The following is an 18075-nucleotide window of genomic DNA, read 5'->3' on the forward strand; positions in this document are numbered from 1 at the left end:
CCACAGCTCATGGCAATGCTGGATCCTTAACCCATTGAGCGAGGCCAGGGATCGAACCTGCGTCCTCATGGATACTAGTCAGATTCGTTTCCACTGAGCCACGGCAGGAACTCCTATTTCTTAATGTTGTGGTCTGAAATGTTTGAAAACATTATTAGTGATCCTCAATGGATCTCCTTCTATTTACTTATGTCTCTCCCTTAAAAAAAAAAAAGAAGCCATGTCAGTTTTTCTTTGAGTGGGGAAGGAACATTTGCTGAGGACCCACCCTGGGCTAGACACTTACATCCCCCTAATTCATCTGATTCAATTCTCCCCACTTTACAGAGAACAAACAGGCTCAGAGAAGCAATGAATTCATCTATCTGTCAGTGGCCCTCATGGTCTGTGTCACTGAGGAAGGTGTCCATGGACACATCAGATGGTTCTTATTTGCCAAATTTTGGAAAGATGCTTAAAGCATGGTTTTCTTGTTGGTCGTCTCTGCTCAGCTGGAATACAGGAAAGGAAATCTTCTAGTTCTCTGTGAAAATAAAGATCAGGAGTTCCCGCTATGGCTCAGCAGATTAAGGACCCAACATAGTGTCAGTGAGGATGCAGGTTTGATCCCTGACCTCGCTCAGTGGGTTAAGGATCCAGCACTGCTGCGAGCTGTGGTGTAGGTTGCAGATGCAGCTTGGATCCAATGTTGCTGTGGCCGTGGTATAGGCCGGCGTCTGTGGCTCTGATTCAGTTCCTAGCCTGGGAATATCCATCGGTCACAGGTGCAGCCCTAAAAGGGAAAAAAAGGAAAGAAAGCCCAGGTAGGGGTTTACTACCTGAGGTCTCAAGGACTGAGAAGCTGAGATTAAAGCGTGGCCTCCATGGACTGGGCTGATCCTGAAAGGTGAGCAGGAATTGGAGGAGAGCGATGAAGCCTGGCCAGGAGCCCTGGGGTGTGCTTGCAGGTCAGAGAATGACTTAAGGCTAGTGGCTAAGGCTGCAGGGCAGGCTCAGACAGCCCCTGACCCTGGTGGCCTGGGGTAGGTGGAAAGAGGGGGCTGGCCTCCTGGGGTTTCTTCCCACCCCCTCTGAGCCTTGCCGCCTCCTCCAGCGTGGCCACGCGGATCGAGCAGAGGAAGAAGATGAACTGCAAGACCTTCCGCTGGTACCTGGAAAATGTCTACCCGGAGCTCACGTGAGTGCAGCCCTCAGCCTGTGTGTCCAGCCTGGGTAAGGGTTGGCGGCCTGGGGGCCTTTCAGCCTGCTGTCTCCCCAGCCTGGGCAGCCTGTCTCTTCCTAGCTGCTGGTGTTTGTCTTCGTGTGAAGGGTCGGGAGGAACCAGGAGGATGTTACCAGAAATTAAAAGTGAGGTGTGACGGGGGCCGAAGTTTAACACACTGGGCTTTCGAGCTAGAAATGGGCACTGTCCCCTTAAGAAACCAACCACGCCCTGTGGAGCCAAGGCTGCAGAAAGAGTCGTTTACTCCGACTCTCTCCTCTCCCTTCCGGGAGTTTATCCTAAGGAAATAAAGCAACCAAAGCAGAAAAAATAAAATAAAATAAAAAGCTATTAACAAATGCATGTCCACTGTAGGCTTCTCTGCTGCTGCGAAAAAATTGAACAACTAACAATAGGGGCTGAGTTTAGTGAATCACAATGCATTGATCTAAATAAATATTTTGCATCCATTAGTATTAGAATTAAAAAGACTGTGAAAAAAATATGGGAAAATATTTGCTTTGGCAAATGAGAAAGCAACAGGCAGATGGTGCCCATGTGCAGGCTATAGAACAGTGGACACAAGCTGTAATGACCAGGAGCAGCAGAGTCAATTCTTTTCTTCTTATGTCAGCATCCTTCTCCGCAGCCTGGAGACATCATTCCTTACCTCCTCCAGGTCTTGACTCAACTGTCCCCTTTGGTGGGAGACTCCGCTGATCTCTGCATTCCTTGCTTATTTTCCTCTGTCACCCTTTCCGTCATCTGGCATATATGTGGCCAATTAATTTTCTTGCCGTCTCCCCCCACTTGGTAGTCATGTCTGTGAGGGTCGAGGTGTTTCTCTGTTTCATTCACTGCTTTATCTCAGCCCCTAGAACAAGGCCTGTCCCCCAGTGGGAACTCAATAAATAGTTTTCATTGAATCAATTACAGAGGCAATAAGCCTCAGTAACAACTTCGACATTAACATCAGACCTTCCAGGAGTTCCCATCGTGGCTCAGTGGTTAACGAATCCAACTAGGAACCATGAGGTTGTGGGTTCGATCCCTGGCTTTGCCCAGTGGGTTAAGGATCTGGCGTTGCCTTGAGCTGTGGTGTTGGTTGCAGAAGAGCTCAGATCCAGCGTTGCTGTGGCTCTGGTGTAGGCTGGTGGCTACAGCTCAGATTTGACCCCTAGCCTGGGAACCTCTATATGCTGCGGGAGCGGCCCTAGAAATGGCAAAAAAGACAAAAAAAAAAAAAAAAAAATTATTCCTTCCAGACTGGAGCTGTCTTGTCACCTTGGGGAATGGCTTATTCCACTGCTTTTCCCCAAAGATGCGGTGTTGGCTTTCCAGAACATTCCAGTCCTCAGAGCCTGCATATCCTCAAAGGAGGCCACTCTTGGTGCTCTGAGGGCAGATTTGATTTTTTTTGGAAAACTGCCCCAGTTAGGTTGCAGCCAAGTCCAGTGAATAAGCTAGTTGATGAACCTGGATAATACAATCCTGGGTCCCAAATACAGGGTGACAAGACTGAAATAACAGAACACACTGACTCTGGGTGCAACATTCAAGGGATTCCAACACTATTTGAGCAACAGCAGCATCCTTGAAAAAAGTTGGCAGCCTGGATTTCTGCAGCTCCCCAGACAGTTGCTGTGAAGGAAAGAGCATTAATTTATAAAAGTGTAATAAATAAACAGCTCCCTCGAGCGGCCACTTTGAAGGGGACAGTTTCTTTCTGCCGTTTGTGGCACAGCAGAAACGAATCTGATTAGTATCCATGAGGAGGCGGATTTGATCCCTGGCCTTGCTCAGTGGGTCGGGGATCCAGGTTGCCGTGAGCTGTGGTGTAGGTCACCGATGCAGCTCAGATCCCCAGTTGCTGTGGCTGTGGCATAGCTGTAGCTCTGATTCAACCCCTAGTCTGGGAACTTCCATATGCCTCGGGTGTGGCCCCTAAAAAGCAAAGGAAAAAAAAATGTGTCTTTTCTGAGGGAAAAAGGCATAGTCGTTTCTTTACTTTCTGTCAGAGTGCATGAAACATCTGGTTAGAGCCATGGACTCTAGGCCTCCGGGGAGACCAGGGCTGTGCCCCTCCTCTCCATACCCCTGTCCCCACACCGTGTCCCACATCATCCCCTGAGGTCCAAGAAGAAGGAGTTTATAACTCATGAGCCTCAATCGATCACAAGACAGGAGAGTGGATGAAGCCAGCCGTGTTAAAGGAGGAGCATAAGTCATCTTCCGTTGGTTTTGTTGCCGTGTGGAAGTTTAAAAGTGATTTTTTGTTGTTAAGGTAGAAATTGCATACTTCGTTTCTGTCCTCTTTGGTTACTCATCCTCAGTCTGTTCATTTACGTTCCGCCTCAGTTCTCAGGGTGAAGGATCAGGAGCTGATCAGGCTGTTAGTTAGAAAGGAGATCTGTGGGCCCCAAAGATACCAACTTTCCTCCAAACAGGGGATCCTAATAGGTGGGCCACACTTGCAAATGGTCAGTGGGGATACTGAGGGGGCTGAAGGGCGAGGCTTTTGCTCTCCTAGGTCTGTCTGCAATTCTGCTATAGCTCTGCTGCTTTTTCAGATCAGAGTTCTGCAGCTGGCCTCAGCCATTGCTAATGTATTACTTTAATTAGGATGGTCAGGAACAGTTGTGCAGGCTGTGCACTGCACAAGCACACCACATTAGTAGATATGATACGTTTATTTAAACAATTCCTGGCAGATGGCAGTAAAGTCCTTCTTCTAACAAAACCCATGTATTATGATAATTTTAGAAAGGAATACCTATTTCTATTTCTACAAAGGCATCCTAAGAGCTAATGTAAGCCCAGCTTGGAGGTGGTCCATAGAGAAGAAAGCAGAGGCAGACTTAAGAAGGCTACTGACATGGAGTTCCATCGTGGCTCAGTGGTCAACGAATCCAACTAGGAACCATGAGGTTGAGGGTTTGATCCCTGGCCTCACTCAGCGGGTTAAGGATCTGGCATTGCCGTGAGCTGTGGTGTAGGTTGCAGAAGTGTCTTGGATCCTGCATTGCTGTGGCTCTGGCGTAGGCCGGCAGCTACAGCTCCGATTGGACCCCTAGCCTGGGAAACTCCATATGCTGCAGAAGAAATGGCAAAAAGACAAAACAAACAAAAAAAGAAGGCTACTGACAAGCAGGACAGCTTAGCCTGGCTCTGCCAGGGAGCAGAGGAGGGGTGGTGATGGTTATCCCAGCCGCTCCAGGGATGCTACTGCATAGATGCCACAGGAGCTGCATCTGGTCTTGATGGGGAGCCTTGGTTTCTGGATTGAGCCCTGTCTCCACCAGGTCCTCTCAGGCTTGGTCTCCAGGGCAGTCCCTGGGTCTCCCAGAGCTGCTCAGATCTCAGTGGAGCGGGGCCCAATCTCCCCAGAGGCACCCTTGCTCCCTCCCCATCCCCTGCTCCCCTCCCTCTGCTGCTAGGCCTCCCCCCAGTGCCCCTCCCCACGGAGAGCTGGGTGCTGCCCTCTGGGTGAGTGTGGGTAAGCCCGGGGAGGGCAGAGGACAAGCCTGATTGCTGCCTTTTCTCGCAGTGTCCCCGTGAAGGAAGTGCTCCCCAGCATTATCAAGCAGGGGGCTAATTGCTTAGAAACTCAGGGCCAGGACACGGCTGGTAACTTCCTGCTTGGCATGGGGATCTGCAGAGGGTCTGCCAAGAACCCCCCAGCGGCCCAGGTAAGCTGTGTAGGACTTCCGGGTCAGGACTGGGAGTGGGATGAGGGGCTTTCCTCTGCCCAGCTTCATCTCCTCTCTGTCTACACCCTCTACAGACCCATTTCCCAAGGACTCTGCAAGCTGCCCCCTCATACACTGCTCCTTGGGTCTGTTCCTGCCACATCTGTCCCCTTTGGAGCCTGTCACACAGTTGCCCTCTGTGCATCACCTGCTTCCTCCTTGCAGAGGGAGAAATGCTGCCCAAACAGCGCCCTGGGTTATAGACCGGCAGCGGGAAGGCCAGGACTCCTGTGTGTACGCACATGTGTATGAGTGTCAATGCACTGGCGTTAAACTAGAGCAGGTCGTGGAGACCCCATGGACTGGGGTCCCTGGCTGCCCTGCTCCATGTCCCGTCTTTCTCCCCAGCCCCCAGCATCCCTCCTCCATCCCCGATTGCCCTCTGCCCAGCTCCAGCTAAGCTCCCCCACCCCAAGATTGTACTATGAAAAATTTCAAACATGAAGAAGCGTTGAAATAATTGTGCAGTGAGAACCCACGAAACCCACCCCTACTATGTGTAGGACCTTCTTCCAAAATACACAGCATATGTATTTGCTTTATCACCTGTCTACCCGTCTGTCCATTCATCGCTGAACTTTTTGCTCCCTGTCTTGCAGGCGTGGCTGTTCAGTGACCACCTCATCCAGCAGCAGGGCAAGTGCCTGGCTGCCACCTCCACCTCCATCTCCCCCGGGTCCCTGGTCGTACTGCAGGGGTGCAACCCGAGGGAAGGCAGGCAGGTAAGGCTCCTCGCTCCTGGGCACAGGATGGCCAGCAGCCCTGGGGAACACACAGTGGGGGTGTGACATACAGACTCAGGCCCTCCAGGGTGAGGATTTGTGGGGGCCTAAGCCAGTATCAAGCTCAAGGCCATCGTTTTCCTCATGAGGAAGTACTTCGGGTGAATAGTTGTTACATGTCCATCCTGCATCCTGTGAAGTTCCGTGAGGGCAGGGACTGTGTATCCTGTCAACGCTGTATCCCTGGCCCCGACAACCAGCACAGCCACACTGAAATGTTACCCTTACTGAGAACCTTGCTGGGGGCGCCCATAGATCGTCTCATCTAATCCTCCCAGTAACCCAGCAGCGTGGGTGCTAGTGCTAACTCCATTGTACAGGTGAGAAAACTGAGGCTTGCTGAACTTAAGAAATGTAGCAAGGGCATTCCCTTGCTACATTTTTTTTTTTTTGTCTTTTTGCCATTTCTTGGGCTGTTCCTGTGGCATATGGAGGTTCCCAGGCTAGGGGTCTAATTGGAGCTGTAGCCACTGGCCTACACCAGAGCCACAGCAATGCGGGATCCAAGCCGAGTCTGTGACCTACGCCACAGCTCGTGGCAATGCCAGAGTGTTAACCCACTGAGCAAGTCCAGGAATTGAACCCATAACCTCACGGTTCCTAGTCGGATTCGTTAACCACTGAGCCACGACAGGAACTCCTACATTTCTTGAAAAAAGAAAAAAAAGAAAGAAATTGTGGCATAGTGGAAACAAATCTGACTGGTATCCATGAGGATGCAGGTTCGATCCCTGGCCTTGCTCAGTGGGTTAACAATCCGGCATTGCTGTGAGCTGTGGTGCAGGCCAGCAGCTGTAGCTCCGATTTGACCCCTAGCCTAGGAACTTCCATATGCTGCTGGTGCGGCCCTAAAAAGCAAAAAAAGAAAGAAAGAAAGGAAGAAAAAGGAAAAAGAAAAAAAAGAACTGTGGCCAGGAGTTCCCACTGTGGCAAAACTGGATCAGCAGCGTCTTCGCAGCGCTGGGACACAGGTTTGATCCCTGGCCTGACACAGTGGGTTAAGGATCCAGTGTTGCTGCAGCTGCGGCTCAGATCTGACCCCTGGCCAGGAAACTGCATATGCTGCGGGGTGGCCAACGAGGAAAAAAAAAAATGAAATGCATCAGATCACATAGCTGGGAAGGGGTAGAGCTGAGGTTCAAATCCAGGTCGGTGGCTAGCTTCTATGGACCTCATTACGAGTTAGAGTGTGACTCGTAAGCCCACAGCCTTACCCCAGCACAGAGGAGGTGCTCAGGAAGATTTCCTGACGCTGCCTGGCTGGGGAAACTGCGATGCAGACACAGAGCTTTCCAAGCTGCCGTGTCAGGCTCACAGGAGCACTGCCTTTTCCATTTGTCAAACACTCTCACCTGCCCTATTTTCATTAATCCTGGGAGATGGGTGGGGCCCACCTGTTGAGGAAGAAACAGATGCTCTAAGCGTTGAAGTCACTTGCTCAGGGGACACAGCAGCCTGTGACAGGGTCAGCCCCACCTTGGGAGGGCCTCCCCCTGCTTGGAATAGACACAAAGGCCAGAGTTCTTCTCCAGCCCTTCTCTGCCCACCGCCCTCTTTTTTTTGTCTTTTTAGAGCCGCACCTGAGGCGTATGGAGGTTCCCAGGCTGGGGGGTCCAATCGGAGCTACAGCTGCTGGCCTACACCACAGCCACAGCAAGGCAGGAACCTTAATCCACTGAGCAAGACCAGGGCGAACCCGCAATCTCATGGTTACTAGTCGGGTTCGTTAACCACTGAGCCCCGACGGGAACTCCTGTCCTCCCCTTCTGTGGGCAGGTAACCCCCACTGTCCCTGACCCTGGCCAGCCCCGGGGCCAGCCTTCAGGGAAGCACTAGGGGCAGGGGGCTCTCCGATGCGGCCTTCAGGGCTTTCCTCCCACCCTTGTCTGGAGCCTGGGTCACTGGGTCAGCTCTTTCTTTGGGGATGACTCGCGGTTTGCTGTTTTTTTCTGGAAAATCAGCCCAGACCCTTCCTTTCCCTCCAGCATGGGGCGGGGGTGGGGGTGGGGTATGGGGAGCAATTTGTGTCCCACAGCCTGCTTGCTAGGCCTGCGGACACATCTGAAGCACTTCCTGGTCAGGACCGGCGACTGCTCCTGCCCGTCTCCGCTGCCTGCCCTCTGCCCCTGTGCTGCAGAGAGGCAGGTCCTCAGGCTGCCCTTCACCTGGAACGCTGACCTCCCTAAGGGTCAAGCCTTGAGCCCCCTCCCACCCCTCCTTGATGAGGCCAAAGTCAGAGGAGTAGCTCCCAGGGCAGCGCCACTCAAATACATCCCTGGTGACTTCGCCTTCATGCCGACCCAGCCTCAGGCAATCCTAGGATCTCCCTCAGCTCATTCCTCTGTTCCTGCAAGTCCTGCCAGCCCCCCAGCAGCCGTACCCTCTCTTCCAGGAGGACAAGATGAGCAGCTCTCCCAGGGCAGAGGCCTTCTTGGATCTTGGCCTCCATTCCTGGTCTCCCTTTGCCCCTGTTTCTGAAACCACTGTGGTGTCAGACCTGTGCACAGAGCCGCTCTGATGGGGTCAGCAAGTCCCAGCTTGGTCACCCTCGCACCTCTGAGCCTCAGTCTTCTCACTTAAAAAATGACGGACTCGGAAGTTCCTGTTGTGGCTCAGGCGGGTTAAGAACCTGACTAGTATCCACGAGGGTACTGGTTTAATCCCTGGCCTCGCCCAGTGGGTTAAGGATCCAGTGTTACTGTGAGCTGTGGTGTAGGTTGCAGATGTGGCTCTGATGTCATGTGGCTGTGACTGTGGTGGAGGCCAGCAGCTGTAGCTCCGATTCAACCCCTAGCCTGGAACCGCATATGCTGTGGGTTCAGACCTAAAAAGACAAAAAGAAAAGAAAAAAGTCTGCCTTATAAGGAATCTGCAAGAACCAAGACCCTGGCGATGGGGGAATGCTGTGAGGTGGTATGGTTTCTCTGGCCAGGCCAGAACAGAGGCTGGGAGCGTTGGGGAGACCCCAAGCTGTGCCTGATGGCACTGGTAGGCAGTAAGGAGCCTGTGACTTGGAGGGCACATCCTGATACCTGGGTGATTCATTCATTCACGCATGCATTCATTCTTCATAATCAGAGCTGCATTGGCTGCCCACCTGGTGTCAGGGAAAGGGCAGGTCACGTTGGTCACAAAGATTAAAGAAGGGCATGGTCCCAGCAATGCCCAGCTGGGAGAGTGTGGCCAGCCCCTCCCAGGAGGTCTGAGACTGGAAGAACATACGGCCATAGGATGCTAAGAGTGCCGGACTTCCCGTTGTGGCTCAGTGGTTAACGAATCCGACTAGGAACCGTGAGGTTGCAGGTTGATCCTGGCCTTGCTCAGCGGGTTAAGGATCCGGCGTTGCCCTGAGCTGTGGTGTGGGTCGCAGAGGCGGCTCGGATCCCACGTTGCTGTGGCTGTGGCATAGGCCGGTGGCTACAGCTCCGATTAGACCCTAGCCTGGGACCTCCATATGCCATGGGAGTGGCCCTAGAAAAGGCAAAAAGACAAAAAAATAAAAAAAATAGGTTGCTAAGAGTGCCAGAGGGACCAAAGCCCTGTCCCACCCCTCCCCCACCCACATTGCCCAGGACCTTTTAAGCCAGAGATCCCTCTCTGCTGGAACCACATGGACCAGAGAGACGGGTTCCCAGCCCCACATCTGAAGCCCGGCATTCCTAAGGAGAGTCCAGACTCTGCATCCTCCACCTTCCACCCTGTGTGCGCATTGCAGTTCCTTCCTCTCTCTGCCCACCCCGCCTCCCCCCTGCAGCCCCAACCCTGGCCCTTCCAGTCTCTCTGCCGCTCCAGTGAGAACGTAGCCCCGCCCCTTCAGAGCCCTGTGGGCTGCAGCCACGTGGCCCTGAGCAGTCCCCACTTCTTAGGGAGGACAGAGGACAGGATGGATCTAGGAAGAGGGGAGATGGATGTGAGGGAGGAAGTGAGGAGAAAAACCAAAAATGGACCTGTCTCTCTGTTTACTCTTCCCTGAGCCTTGAACCTGGGTCTCAGCCTCCCGTCCCTTCCAAACCACACTCCATCTGGCCACATGCAAAATGTTCTACAGGAACCATTCTTGTCCCCCTTATCAAGCCTGGGACAGTGAGGTGCAGGCAGGGAAGGCACTGACCTGGGTGCTCTGTTATGACTCTAATAGGGGACTCAAGTGCCCCTGCCATCCCACTGGCCTCACTCTTCATCTCTGCAGGGATGGCAGCCAGTTCCCATGAAAGGGTGTAGGTAACTGGCCACACAGCTACCGGCCAGGGCAGAAACTTGGGGCTGCAGGAAAAAGAAATCTTGTTTGAAGGAGTAGAAGATTCACCTAAAGCGTTCTCATTGTGGCTCAGTGGGTTAAGAGCCCGACTAATATCCATGAGGATGCAGATTCTATCCCTGGCCTCGCTCAGTGGGTGCCAGCATAGGCCGGCAGATGCAGCTCAGAAATGCGGTTCTGATCCCTCGTTGCTGTGACTATGGTGTAGGCCAGCGGCTGCAGTTCTGATTTGACCCCCTAGCCTGGGAACTTCCACATGCGGCAGGTGCAGCCTTAAAAAGACCAAAAATAAATAAATAAATACTTTTTTTTTTTTAGGAGTTCCTGTGGTGGCACAGCAGAAATGAATCCGACTAGGAACCATGAGGTTTTGGGTTCGATCCTGGTCTTGCTCAGTGGGTTAAGGATCTGGTGTTGCTGTGAGCTGTGGTGTAGGTCACAGACTCGGCTGGGATCCTGCGTTTCTGTGGCTGTGGCATAGGCTGGCAGCTGTAGCTCTGATTGGATCTCTAGCCTGGGAACCTCTGTATGCTGCAGGTGCAGCCCCCCCCCAAAAAAAAATTTATTTTAAAGATTCACCTAGGTCTCAAACTCAAGTGCCTACAGGGCATATGTGGGGAGACTCTGGAGGAGAAAATTTGGGCCCAGGTAAAACTCTGGAAAGTGGACACCTGAGCCCTACATGCAGCAGAGAGCAGATCTTCAGCTGGAACCAACTGATGCCACCAAAGACACTGGGCCCATGTCTAAAGGGAAGCTGGAAATGCAGGTTGTTTTGCTTTGTTTTGTTTTTTTAGCTGCATCTTCGGCATATGGAAGTTCCTGGGCCAGGGGTCGAATTGGAGCTGCAGCTGCCAGCCTATGCCCCAGCCACAGTAACACCAGATCTGAGCTGCATCTGTGTCCTGCATCATAGCTTGAGGCAATGCCGGATTCTTAACCCACTGAGCGAGGCCAGGGATTGAACCCACAACTTCACAGACACTATATAGAAGTTCTTAACCTGTTGAGCCACAACGGGAACTCCTGGAAATGCACATGTTTATGTGACAACTAAGTCAAATTTTAAATAAGTAGGATTCAGGCCAAAACAAAAAACTATCTGAGTTAGATTTCAGTTCATGAGCCTCTGATCTAGACAGTAACTTCATGCCAGCCTACAAAAGCAAGAACAGATCAGAACAGACAGGCTTCAAGCTTGGGGGTGGGGTGGGGGTGGCTCTTCTGTAAGGGACACAGACGATTTAAACAGATGTGTCCTAGGGCCACTTGCATACGTGTGTAACGAAGATACCAACATCATTGTTATTAATCATTTTTCTCTCTTTCCCCTCCTTTCTTGCCTCTGTCCGCAGAGATGGAGGAGAAAAGCCTCTTTCATCCAGCATTCAGTCAGCGGCCTCTGTCTGGAGGCCAAGCCCGCCCAGCTGGTGACCAGCAAGTGCCAGGCCGACCTCGCAGCCCAGCAGTGGCAGCTGTTGCCGCACACATGACCGTAGCCCCGGGCCTCCTGTACCTTTTGCATGAGACTTTGGGACCGGAAGGGGGTTAGGGTGGGGGAGTGTAAAGCGGGCCGTTTCCATCTCCTCACATTTCTGCAAACAGAAGTCATCGGCAAACACCGCTGCCACGATACACGATTCTCCAAAGCTTGTACCGGGAGGACGCAGGCGAGCTGCCCCGCGGCCCTGGCCGCCATCCCAGCCTTGCCCGGGGAGAGGATCAAGTCGGGGTGCCGGACTGCTATTGGGCAGAGATGGGGCAGGTGCCCTGGCCCCTGTTACCTCCCTCCACCCTCCTGGCTGTGTCAGCTGGGGAGGGCAAAGGCAGCCGTCCACACAGGTCCCGCTGGGTCAGGGGGCCTGTCTGGGGAATCGGGCATGAGAGGAGAAAGGGGGCAGCGTGAATGGGAGGCAGGCTGAAGATGGAGGAAGGAGCAGCCTGTAGGGCACGTGGAGAAGGGGAAGAAGTGAGCAACTCAGGGGCCTGTTCCAGACAAGTGCAGGGCTGGAGGGAGGAGGGATGGGATCCCGGGCAAAGGATGGCTGATCTGCAGAAGGACGTGGACGGAAGAGCAGCAAAGCACGGAACCAGTGGTCTCTCCCCAGGGACCTAGTTCCTCCCCGCAAGCCAGGCCCGGGGTCCAGTGTCTCCAGCCCTGCACTCTGGTCCCCACGTTCTCAGCAAGGGGCGGTAGGGGGATCTCCAGGGGCAGCCTCAGGACAGTTTATTAAACAGATCCCACTCCTGTTTGGATGTGTGTGAGGACAAGACCTCTCCTTTGGGCTTTAGTGACCAGCGGATGCCCTGGCCCCCTGCCTGGGCGCACCATGGGGACTCTAAGGACGGGCAGCAGAGAGCCACCCCACTCTCCATCCTAGTTTTTGACTCCTGCCTTCTCATAAGCCCCTGTCTCTGTAAATACAGCAGAGGGTCCAGTGGCCAGTAAGAATGGGACCTCCATTCTGGAGCCTCCCTTAAGCCTCCAGGCTGGGACTGTTCCTCACGCTTCCCCACTGCAGGAGGGAGGCCCTCGGGGCTCAGCTGCTGCAGTGGCCGGGAGGCCGCCGTGGCCCCTGTTTGTGCTGAGCTCCTAGTTCCTTCTCACAACCACTGGGCCTCTCTCCCCCTCCCCCAGGGCCCAGGCTTGGAACCACTTCTATTCCCCATGCTCATCTTTCCCCGCCTCACTGGCTCAGGCACTGTGATCTTAGGCAAAAGATTGGTGGTACCAGGACCCTCAGGGGGTCTCCCACCCAAAGCAAATCAGCCCGGGACCCCTAGGGAACTTATGGATTCCAGAGGGCCTAGGAGTCTCCTGAAATGGTCCCCCAAATAGCGTGTGTGTTTGCATATACGAATTTTCCTGGGGAGAGGGTCCGTGGATTCCCCCAGCTTCATTCAGAGGCCCCTGATTCCCTAAGGGTCTGAACTTCTGCTCTGGATTGGAGCTGTCATACCCCTCCCCCTCCCAAGTGTGCCTAAACTGCTGTGGGCCTGCTCCCTCCACCCAAGGGCTGTGGTCTGCAGCACCCACCCTGGAGGGCTCTCCGTGGTTTCCCCTCACCTCTAGCTCCCACTGGTGCCCTCTCAGAGTGCTCCTGTGCCCCAGCGTTCACCCCCTGGGCTCACCAGCAGGGAGTCCTTGCCCCCCACCTCCCGGGGCCAAGCTTCTCCTGTCCCACGTGATGTTTCATCTGCCGCCATCTCCGCTGTGCGTATCCACCCCAGCGGGCAGCATGGATATTTAGGGACAGGGAGCTTGGGCACCTGTCATCGAATGCAAGAGGACGCCTGCTCTGAGAGTCTTCGAAGGGCCCCTCCTTGTGACCAGCCCAGGCTTGGCGCTCATCAGCCATCCTTTGGGACTCAGCCCTGTTCTATTTTCGCTTTTCCTCTTCTTGACCAAAGCATGTGCCACTCGCTGTCCCTGAGGACTTCGTCTTTATGAAAAACATCTGGAATAAAACCACTTCTCACATGCAGACGTGCACCAGAGCCTTCCTTTCCGACTCCAGAGCCACGGCCTCCAGCGCCGCCTTCCCTCCATTCTGGAAAAATGAAGGTGAGCCTGCTCAGTTCTCACATCCCCTCCTGCGTCCGGTACCTCGCTCCTTGGCCTACGTGCCCCCAGGGGACCCCAAGGACTCTAGATGACAGGTGGCTGTGCTGGGAGGAGCCAGCAGGTAGGGCAGGCTGGGACCAGAGCCCAGGCTCCGTGGCCTCATCAAAGGATCCTACGTGGGGCTTCGACACAGAAACCAAGGGTTTCTCTGAATACTTGCCTAGTGCCAACCCTCTTTCCTTCCCTGGGTGCCAGCCCGGCCCCTTGGAACTACGTTTCCCTTTTTCTGCCACACAAAAAGTAGTGGCAAGAATGCAGGTGAGACAGTTTTCCGAGGTAGAAACAGCAAAGACATTCCAGAAAGAGTCCTCCCAGCCTAGCCTTGTTTGATCGCGTAGCAGACGCTCAGCGTAATGTTTCCATGGAAACCAGTGGAAAGCCCCCACCGTTTCTGTGATCAGAAGCTGAATCTTCCCAGGAGTTCTCCTTGTGGCTCAGCAGAAGCGAACCCAACTGGTATCCATGAAGATGTAGGTTTGATCCCTGGCCTCGCTCCATGGGTCAGGGATCTGGTGTTGCCGTGAGCGAGCTGTGGTGTAGGTCACAGACTCAATTCGGATCCCCTGTTGCTGTGGTGCAGGCTGGCAGCTGCAGCTCCAATATTGACGTAATTAGATTGATTACAGTTGTAATTGATCCAATTAGATCCCTAGCCTGGGAACTTCCTTATGCCTCAAAGTTTACACTGCCCTAAAAAGACAAGAAAAGCAAGCAAACAAGCAAGATGAATCTTCCCAGGTGAAAATAAGCACTGCCTCAGTGCACACAGGAACTGTAGACAGCAGGCCAGTGTCTGACCAAACCTCCCCCAGCACAGCCACTTCTGCCTCCGTCCCCGCCTGGCCTCAGGGCCATTCATCCAGGACCTACCACCAGGCCTCAGAGGCCCAGAGCAGAGCCCTAGCTGGCGACAGTTCTGAGCACACAGCCTGGCTGCACAGTCCATCTGTCCATCTGTCCTCCCAAGGAGCACGGCCCATTGCCCACTGCCCACTGCTTCTCGGGCCTCCCTCCCAGCCAGGCTGAGCCGACTTTCCACGCTCATCTTGTTTTACTCCCTGCCTTGAAGGGCTCACCGCCTTTATTCCCTGGGAACTAAGGCTGTTTGAACTTGGCCAGCCCCGGGGAGGAATCAGCACAAGTCCTGAGGCTGATCATTAACCATGGCCTTGGGCCAGTGTAACCTGAACCCAGCAGAAAAGAGCCTTCAGACCAGGTGGGGGAGGGGGGCATGCAGGGCCAGCCTCCCCATGTCCAGCAGGGCGGAGGGGGGTGGGGCCCTGTCGCTCAGCCTCTGTGACTTGGCTTCAGCTTTCACCACCGTTCCTCCTGGGCCCCTCGGTATGTGGGTCTCCCCAGTCATAGTTGGGAGAAGTAACCCAGGCAGCAGCTCTGTCTTCCCAGGGGTCTGGCACCCCCAGGCCTGCGGAGGAGGAGGAGTGGGGTGTGGTCCTCTCCCACCAGGGGAGCGAGGAGGAAAGCTGGAGAGGAAGGGCCGGCGTTCATAATATCCACCACTTCATTCCCGACAATGCTCCCAGTGTCTGTGCTGTTTGTGTGCATGTCCCCTGTGATGGTGTGAGTCAGTTTCCTACAGAACGAGGGAGGGGGACCCTCATCTTAAAAGGTCTTCACTGCCAGGCACTTAGCATTGACCTGGAGAGGGAGTGGGGGCTCCGGCTCTCTCCTGACCCGGCAGCCAGGCCATGGGCAGCCAAGCTGGACTGAGGTTCCATAACCATCCAAGGACAGCCCCCTGCTGTGGAATTCAACCCCATGGAGTGTGAGGAAGAGGGTAGCAGGAGCAGGGATCCAGAGACCCCCATCAGCCGTGTTCATCCCGCTCTGCCTCATACGAGCCACGTGGTCTTAAGTGATTTCATCTCTCAGCCTTGGTTTCCTCCCCTGGAAAGGGGTACCCATCGCTCTCCAGGGTCTTCATGGGGCCTGGTTTATTTAACAGCTCTGAAGCACCTGGCCCTTCCTAAATGCTTAGTCATTGTGTGTTCTTTTTTGTTTGTTTTGTGTCATTTTAGGGCCGCACCCGCAACATATGGAGGTTCCCAGGCTAGGGGTTGAAATGGAGCTGCAGCTGCCAGCCTACACCACAGCCACAGCAGCGCCAGACCTGAGCCACGTCTGTGACCTACTCCACAGCTCACGGCAACGCCGGATCCCTAACCCGCTGAGTGAGGCCAGGGACCAAACCTACGTCCTCAGGGATACTAGTCAGATTCGTTTCTGCTGAGCCACAACAGGAACTCCTCAATGTGCGTTCTTATTAACAAACATTTTATGGTGCCTGCTGCAGGCAAGGCACTTTGCTAGGGGTGAGGACACAAATGTAAACAAGATAGCAATATTCTAGAATGAAGGTTCTTGCAGGGGAGATGCACAAACAAATAGGCAGCTGTAATATCACATGATAAAAACTACAGGGAAGGTGGGAGCTAGGGGAGTGACCCAGAGGGGCCTCTCACTGGGCCTGGGGGCCAGGGGGTCACGAAGCTTCCAGAACAGCTGGCAATGACATTCTGGACAATGCCTGTCTCTGGCTGGGTGAAGGAGGGGCTGGGAGTGAGGCCTGATGAGGTCAACTGGCCGTATTAGCTTAGCTTAGCATGTTAGGCAACTGCCAAATTTCTTTTTTCTTTTTTCTTTTTTGATCGCACCCACGTGGAAGTTCCAGGGCCAGGGATCGAACCCATGGTGCAGTTGCGACCTACACCACAGCTGTGGCAATGCTGGGAACTTCCTTGCCAAATTGCCTGGGCTTTTTACCCCAGCGCACACAGCACCATGGTGATGCTGAGCAGTCTGTAAGCATAGAAGAATTCTAGATAGAAACTATGGGAGCCATTTAAACCCAAACAGATGCACCTATTGCTTCTTGAGCCAGTGACCACTCACCCAGGGCTCAGTTAGCTTCGCTTGGGGAGGGTAAAAGAAAGGGTGGGACTAGATGGCATGGAAAATTCGGTGCTTATTATCTGGAAAGAATGACTACAAATGACCCAGCGGTGTTCAGAAAGACTGGTTTTCTCTTTGCTCCCTGGCTCAGGTTATCTCCGACCCCTCAAGCCATCTCAAGACCAGTCAGGTCAGTCTTTCAACAATTCTTGTTTCAAATAGGTTGTCTCCCAAGCTGCATCCAGATAATCTTCTGGAATCACTTGAGGTGCTTGTAAACATGTTTGTCCATGGCAGGGGACGGGCGGCTGCTGACTCCCAGTTTCTGTATGTGTGATAATGGGCCACACGGTGCAGGTTGAGTCTGCGATGCTCTGAAGTAGGAAGGAGGGAGAGGAAGCCGTGCAGGGTGATTCAGGGCAGCCCCTGCTCTGGACTGAATACACGGACCTCATAGCGAGAAGGAGAAGCCAAGAGATGGCAGGCCACCCCTGGGTTCCCTGGAAGCCCTTGGCATGTGCGGGCCAGATCTGGGAGCCAGAACTGGAGCCACTTAAGGAGAAATGCCCCCAGCTGGGAAACCCTCATTTGAAGGGAAAACCAGGGCTAGCAGGAGAGGCTGGGGCTCCAGGTCCACAACCAGAGGTTAGAGTCTCCAGAGGTGGTTGCTTACAGCTTCGTCAGGGCCTCTGCCACCATCTGGATGAGAGGCAGCTGCTGGCGTGGCAGGAGGCTCGCTGAAGCATGGTGGCCTGCAGGCCCCCGGCCCTCTCTGTAGCTGCAGATCTCTGGTCTCCTCTGCTCTCCAGAGCCTGCTCACCGCCAGGGTGGGAGTGGAGAGGGTTGTCACGGTTAAATCAGGTCACAGCTAAGCAGTGGAGGACAGCGCAGCGGGTGAAGCAGCGGAGGTGCTGGGGGCCCTCTCTGGGATGTGTTGGGGACCTTAGCCCTGGACTCGCAACCTGTGGCTGCAGGGGTGGGGGGAGGGCAGGGGACTGATGTTTTTGCTCTGACGGATGTTGAGAAGGTGAGCAGGCTCTGGGCAGTGGTTGAAGGCTCCTGGAGGGTCATGCAGGCTCTCGCCCCTGTGGTCTCTTCGCCGTGAACATCACCAAGCCCGTGACGGGCTGAGCACCTGCTCCACCGAGGACATGGAACAGGCTCAAGGGAGCCCTGTCAACCACTGATGGGCAAGGCCATCCCTCACCGGCCACTGGGCAGCCCGGCTACCCTCAGCCCCACCCTCTGTTCTTCACTCTGCAATCCAGCCAAATGGGCCTGCATCCTGTTTCTGGAAGTTATGAAGTTATGATCTGCCTCCGCTTGTTTGCCTTTTTTTTTTTTTTTTTTTTTTTTTGTCTTTCTGTCTTTTGAGGGCTGCACCAGCGGCATATGGAGGTCCCCAGGCTAGGGGTCAATCGGAGCTGTAGCTGCTGGCCTACGCCACAGCCACAGCAATGTCAGATCCTAGCCGCATCTGCGACCTACACCACAGCTCACAGCCATGCTGGATCCTTAATCCACTGAATGAGGCCAGGGATCCAACCCAC

At 54.0% G+C, this 18075-nt stretch overlaps 1 protein-coding gene across 2 annotated transcripts in view; it reads left to right on the forward strand.

Moving 5' to 3' along the window:
- Positions 1-13475, forward strand: part of GALNT16 (polypeptide N-acetylgalactosaminyltransferase 16) — a 112613-nt gene extending 99138 nt beyond the window's left edge. The window contains exons 13-16 of one of the 2 annotated variants that reach the window (XM_005666324.3): positions 1094-1177; positions 4749-4890; positions 5550-5672; positions 11346-13475. In XM_005666324.3, coding sequence (XP_005666381.1) covers positions 1094-1177; positions 4749-4890; positions 5550-5672; positions 11346-11483 — 487 coding nt within the window. In that variant the 3' untranslated portion in view covers positions 11484-13475. 2 annotated transcript variants of the gene reach the window in all.

Source organism: Sus scrofa, chromosome 7 (assembly GCF_000003025.6).
Source record: "Sus scrofa isolate TJ Tabasco breed Duroc chromosome 7, Sscrofa11.1, whole genome shotgun sequence".
NCBI lineage: Eukaryota > Metazoa > Chordata > Mammalia > Artiodactyla > Suidae > Sus > Sus scrofa.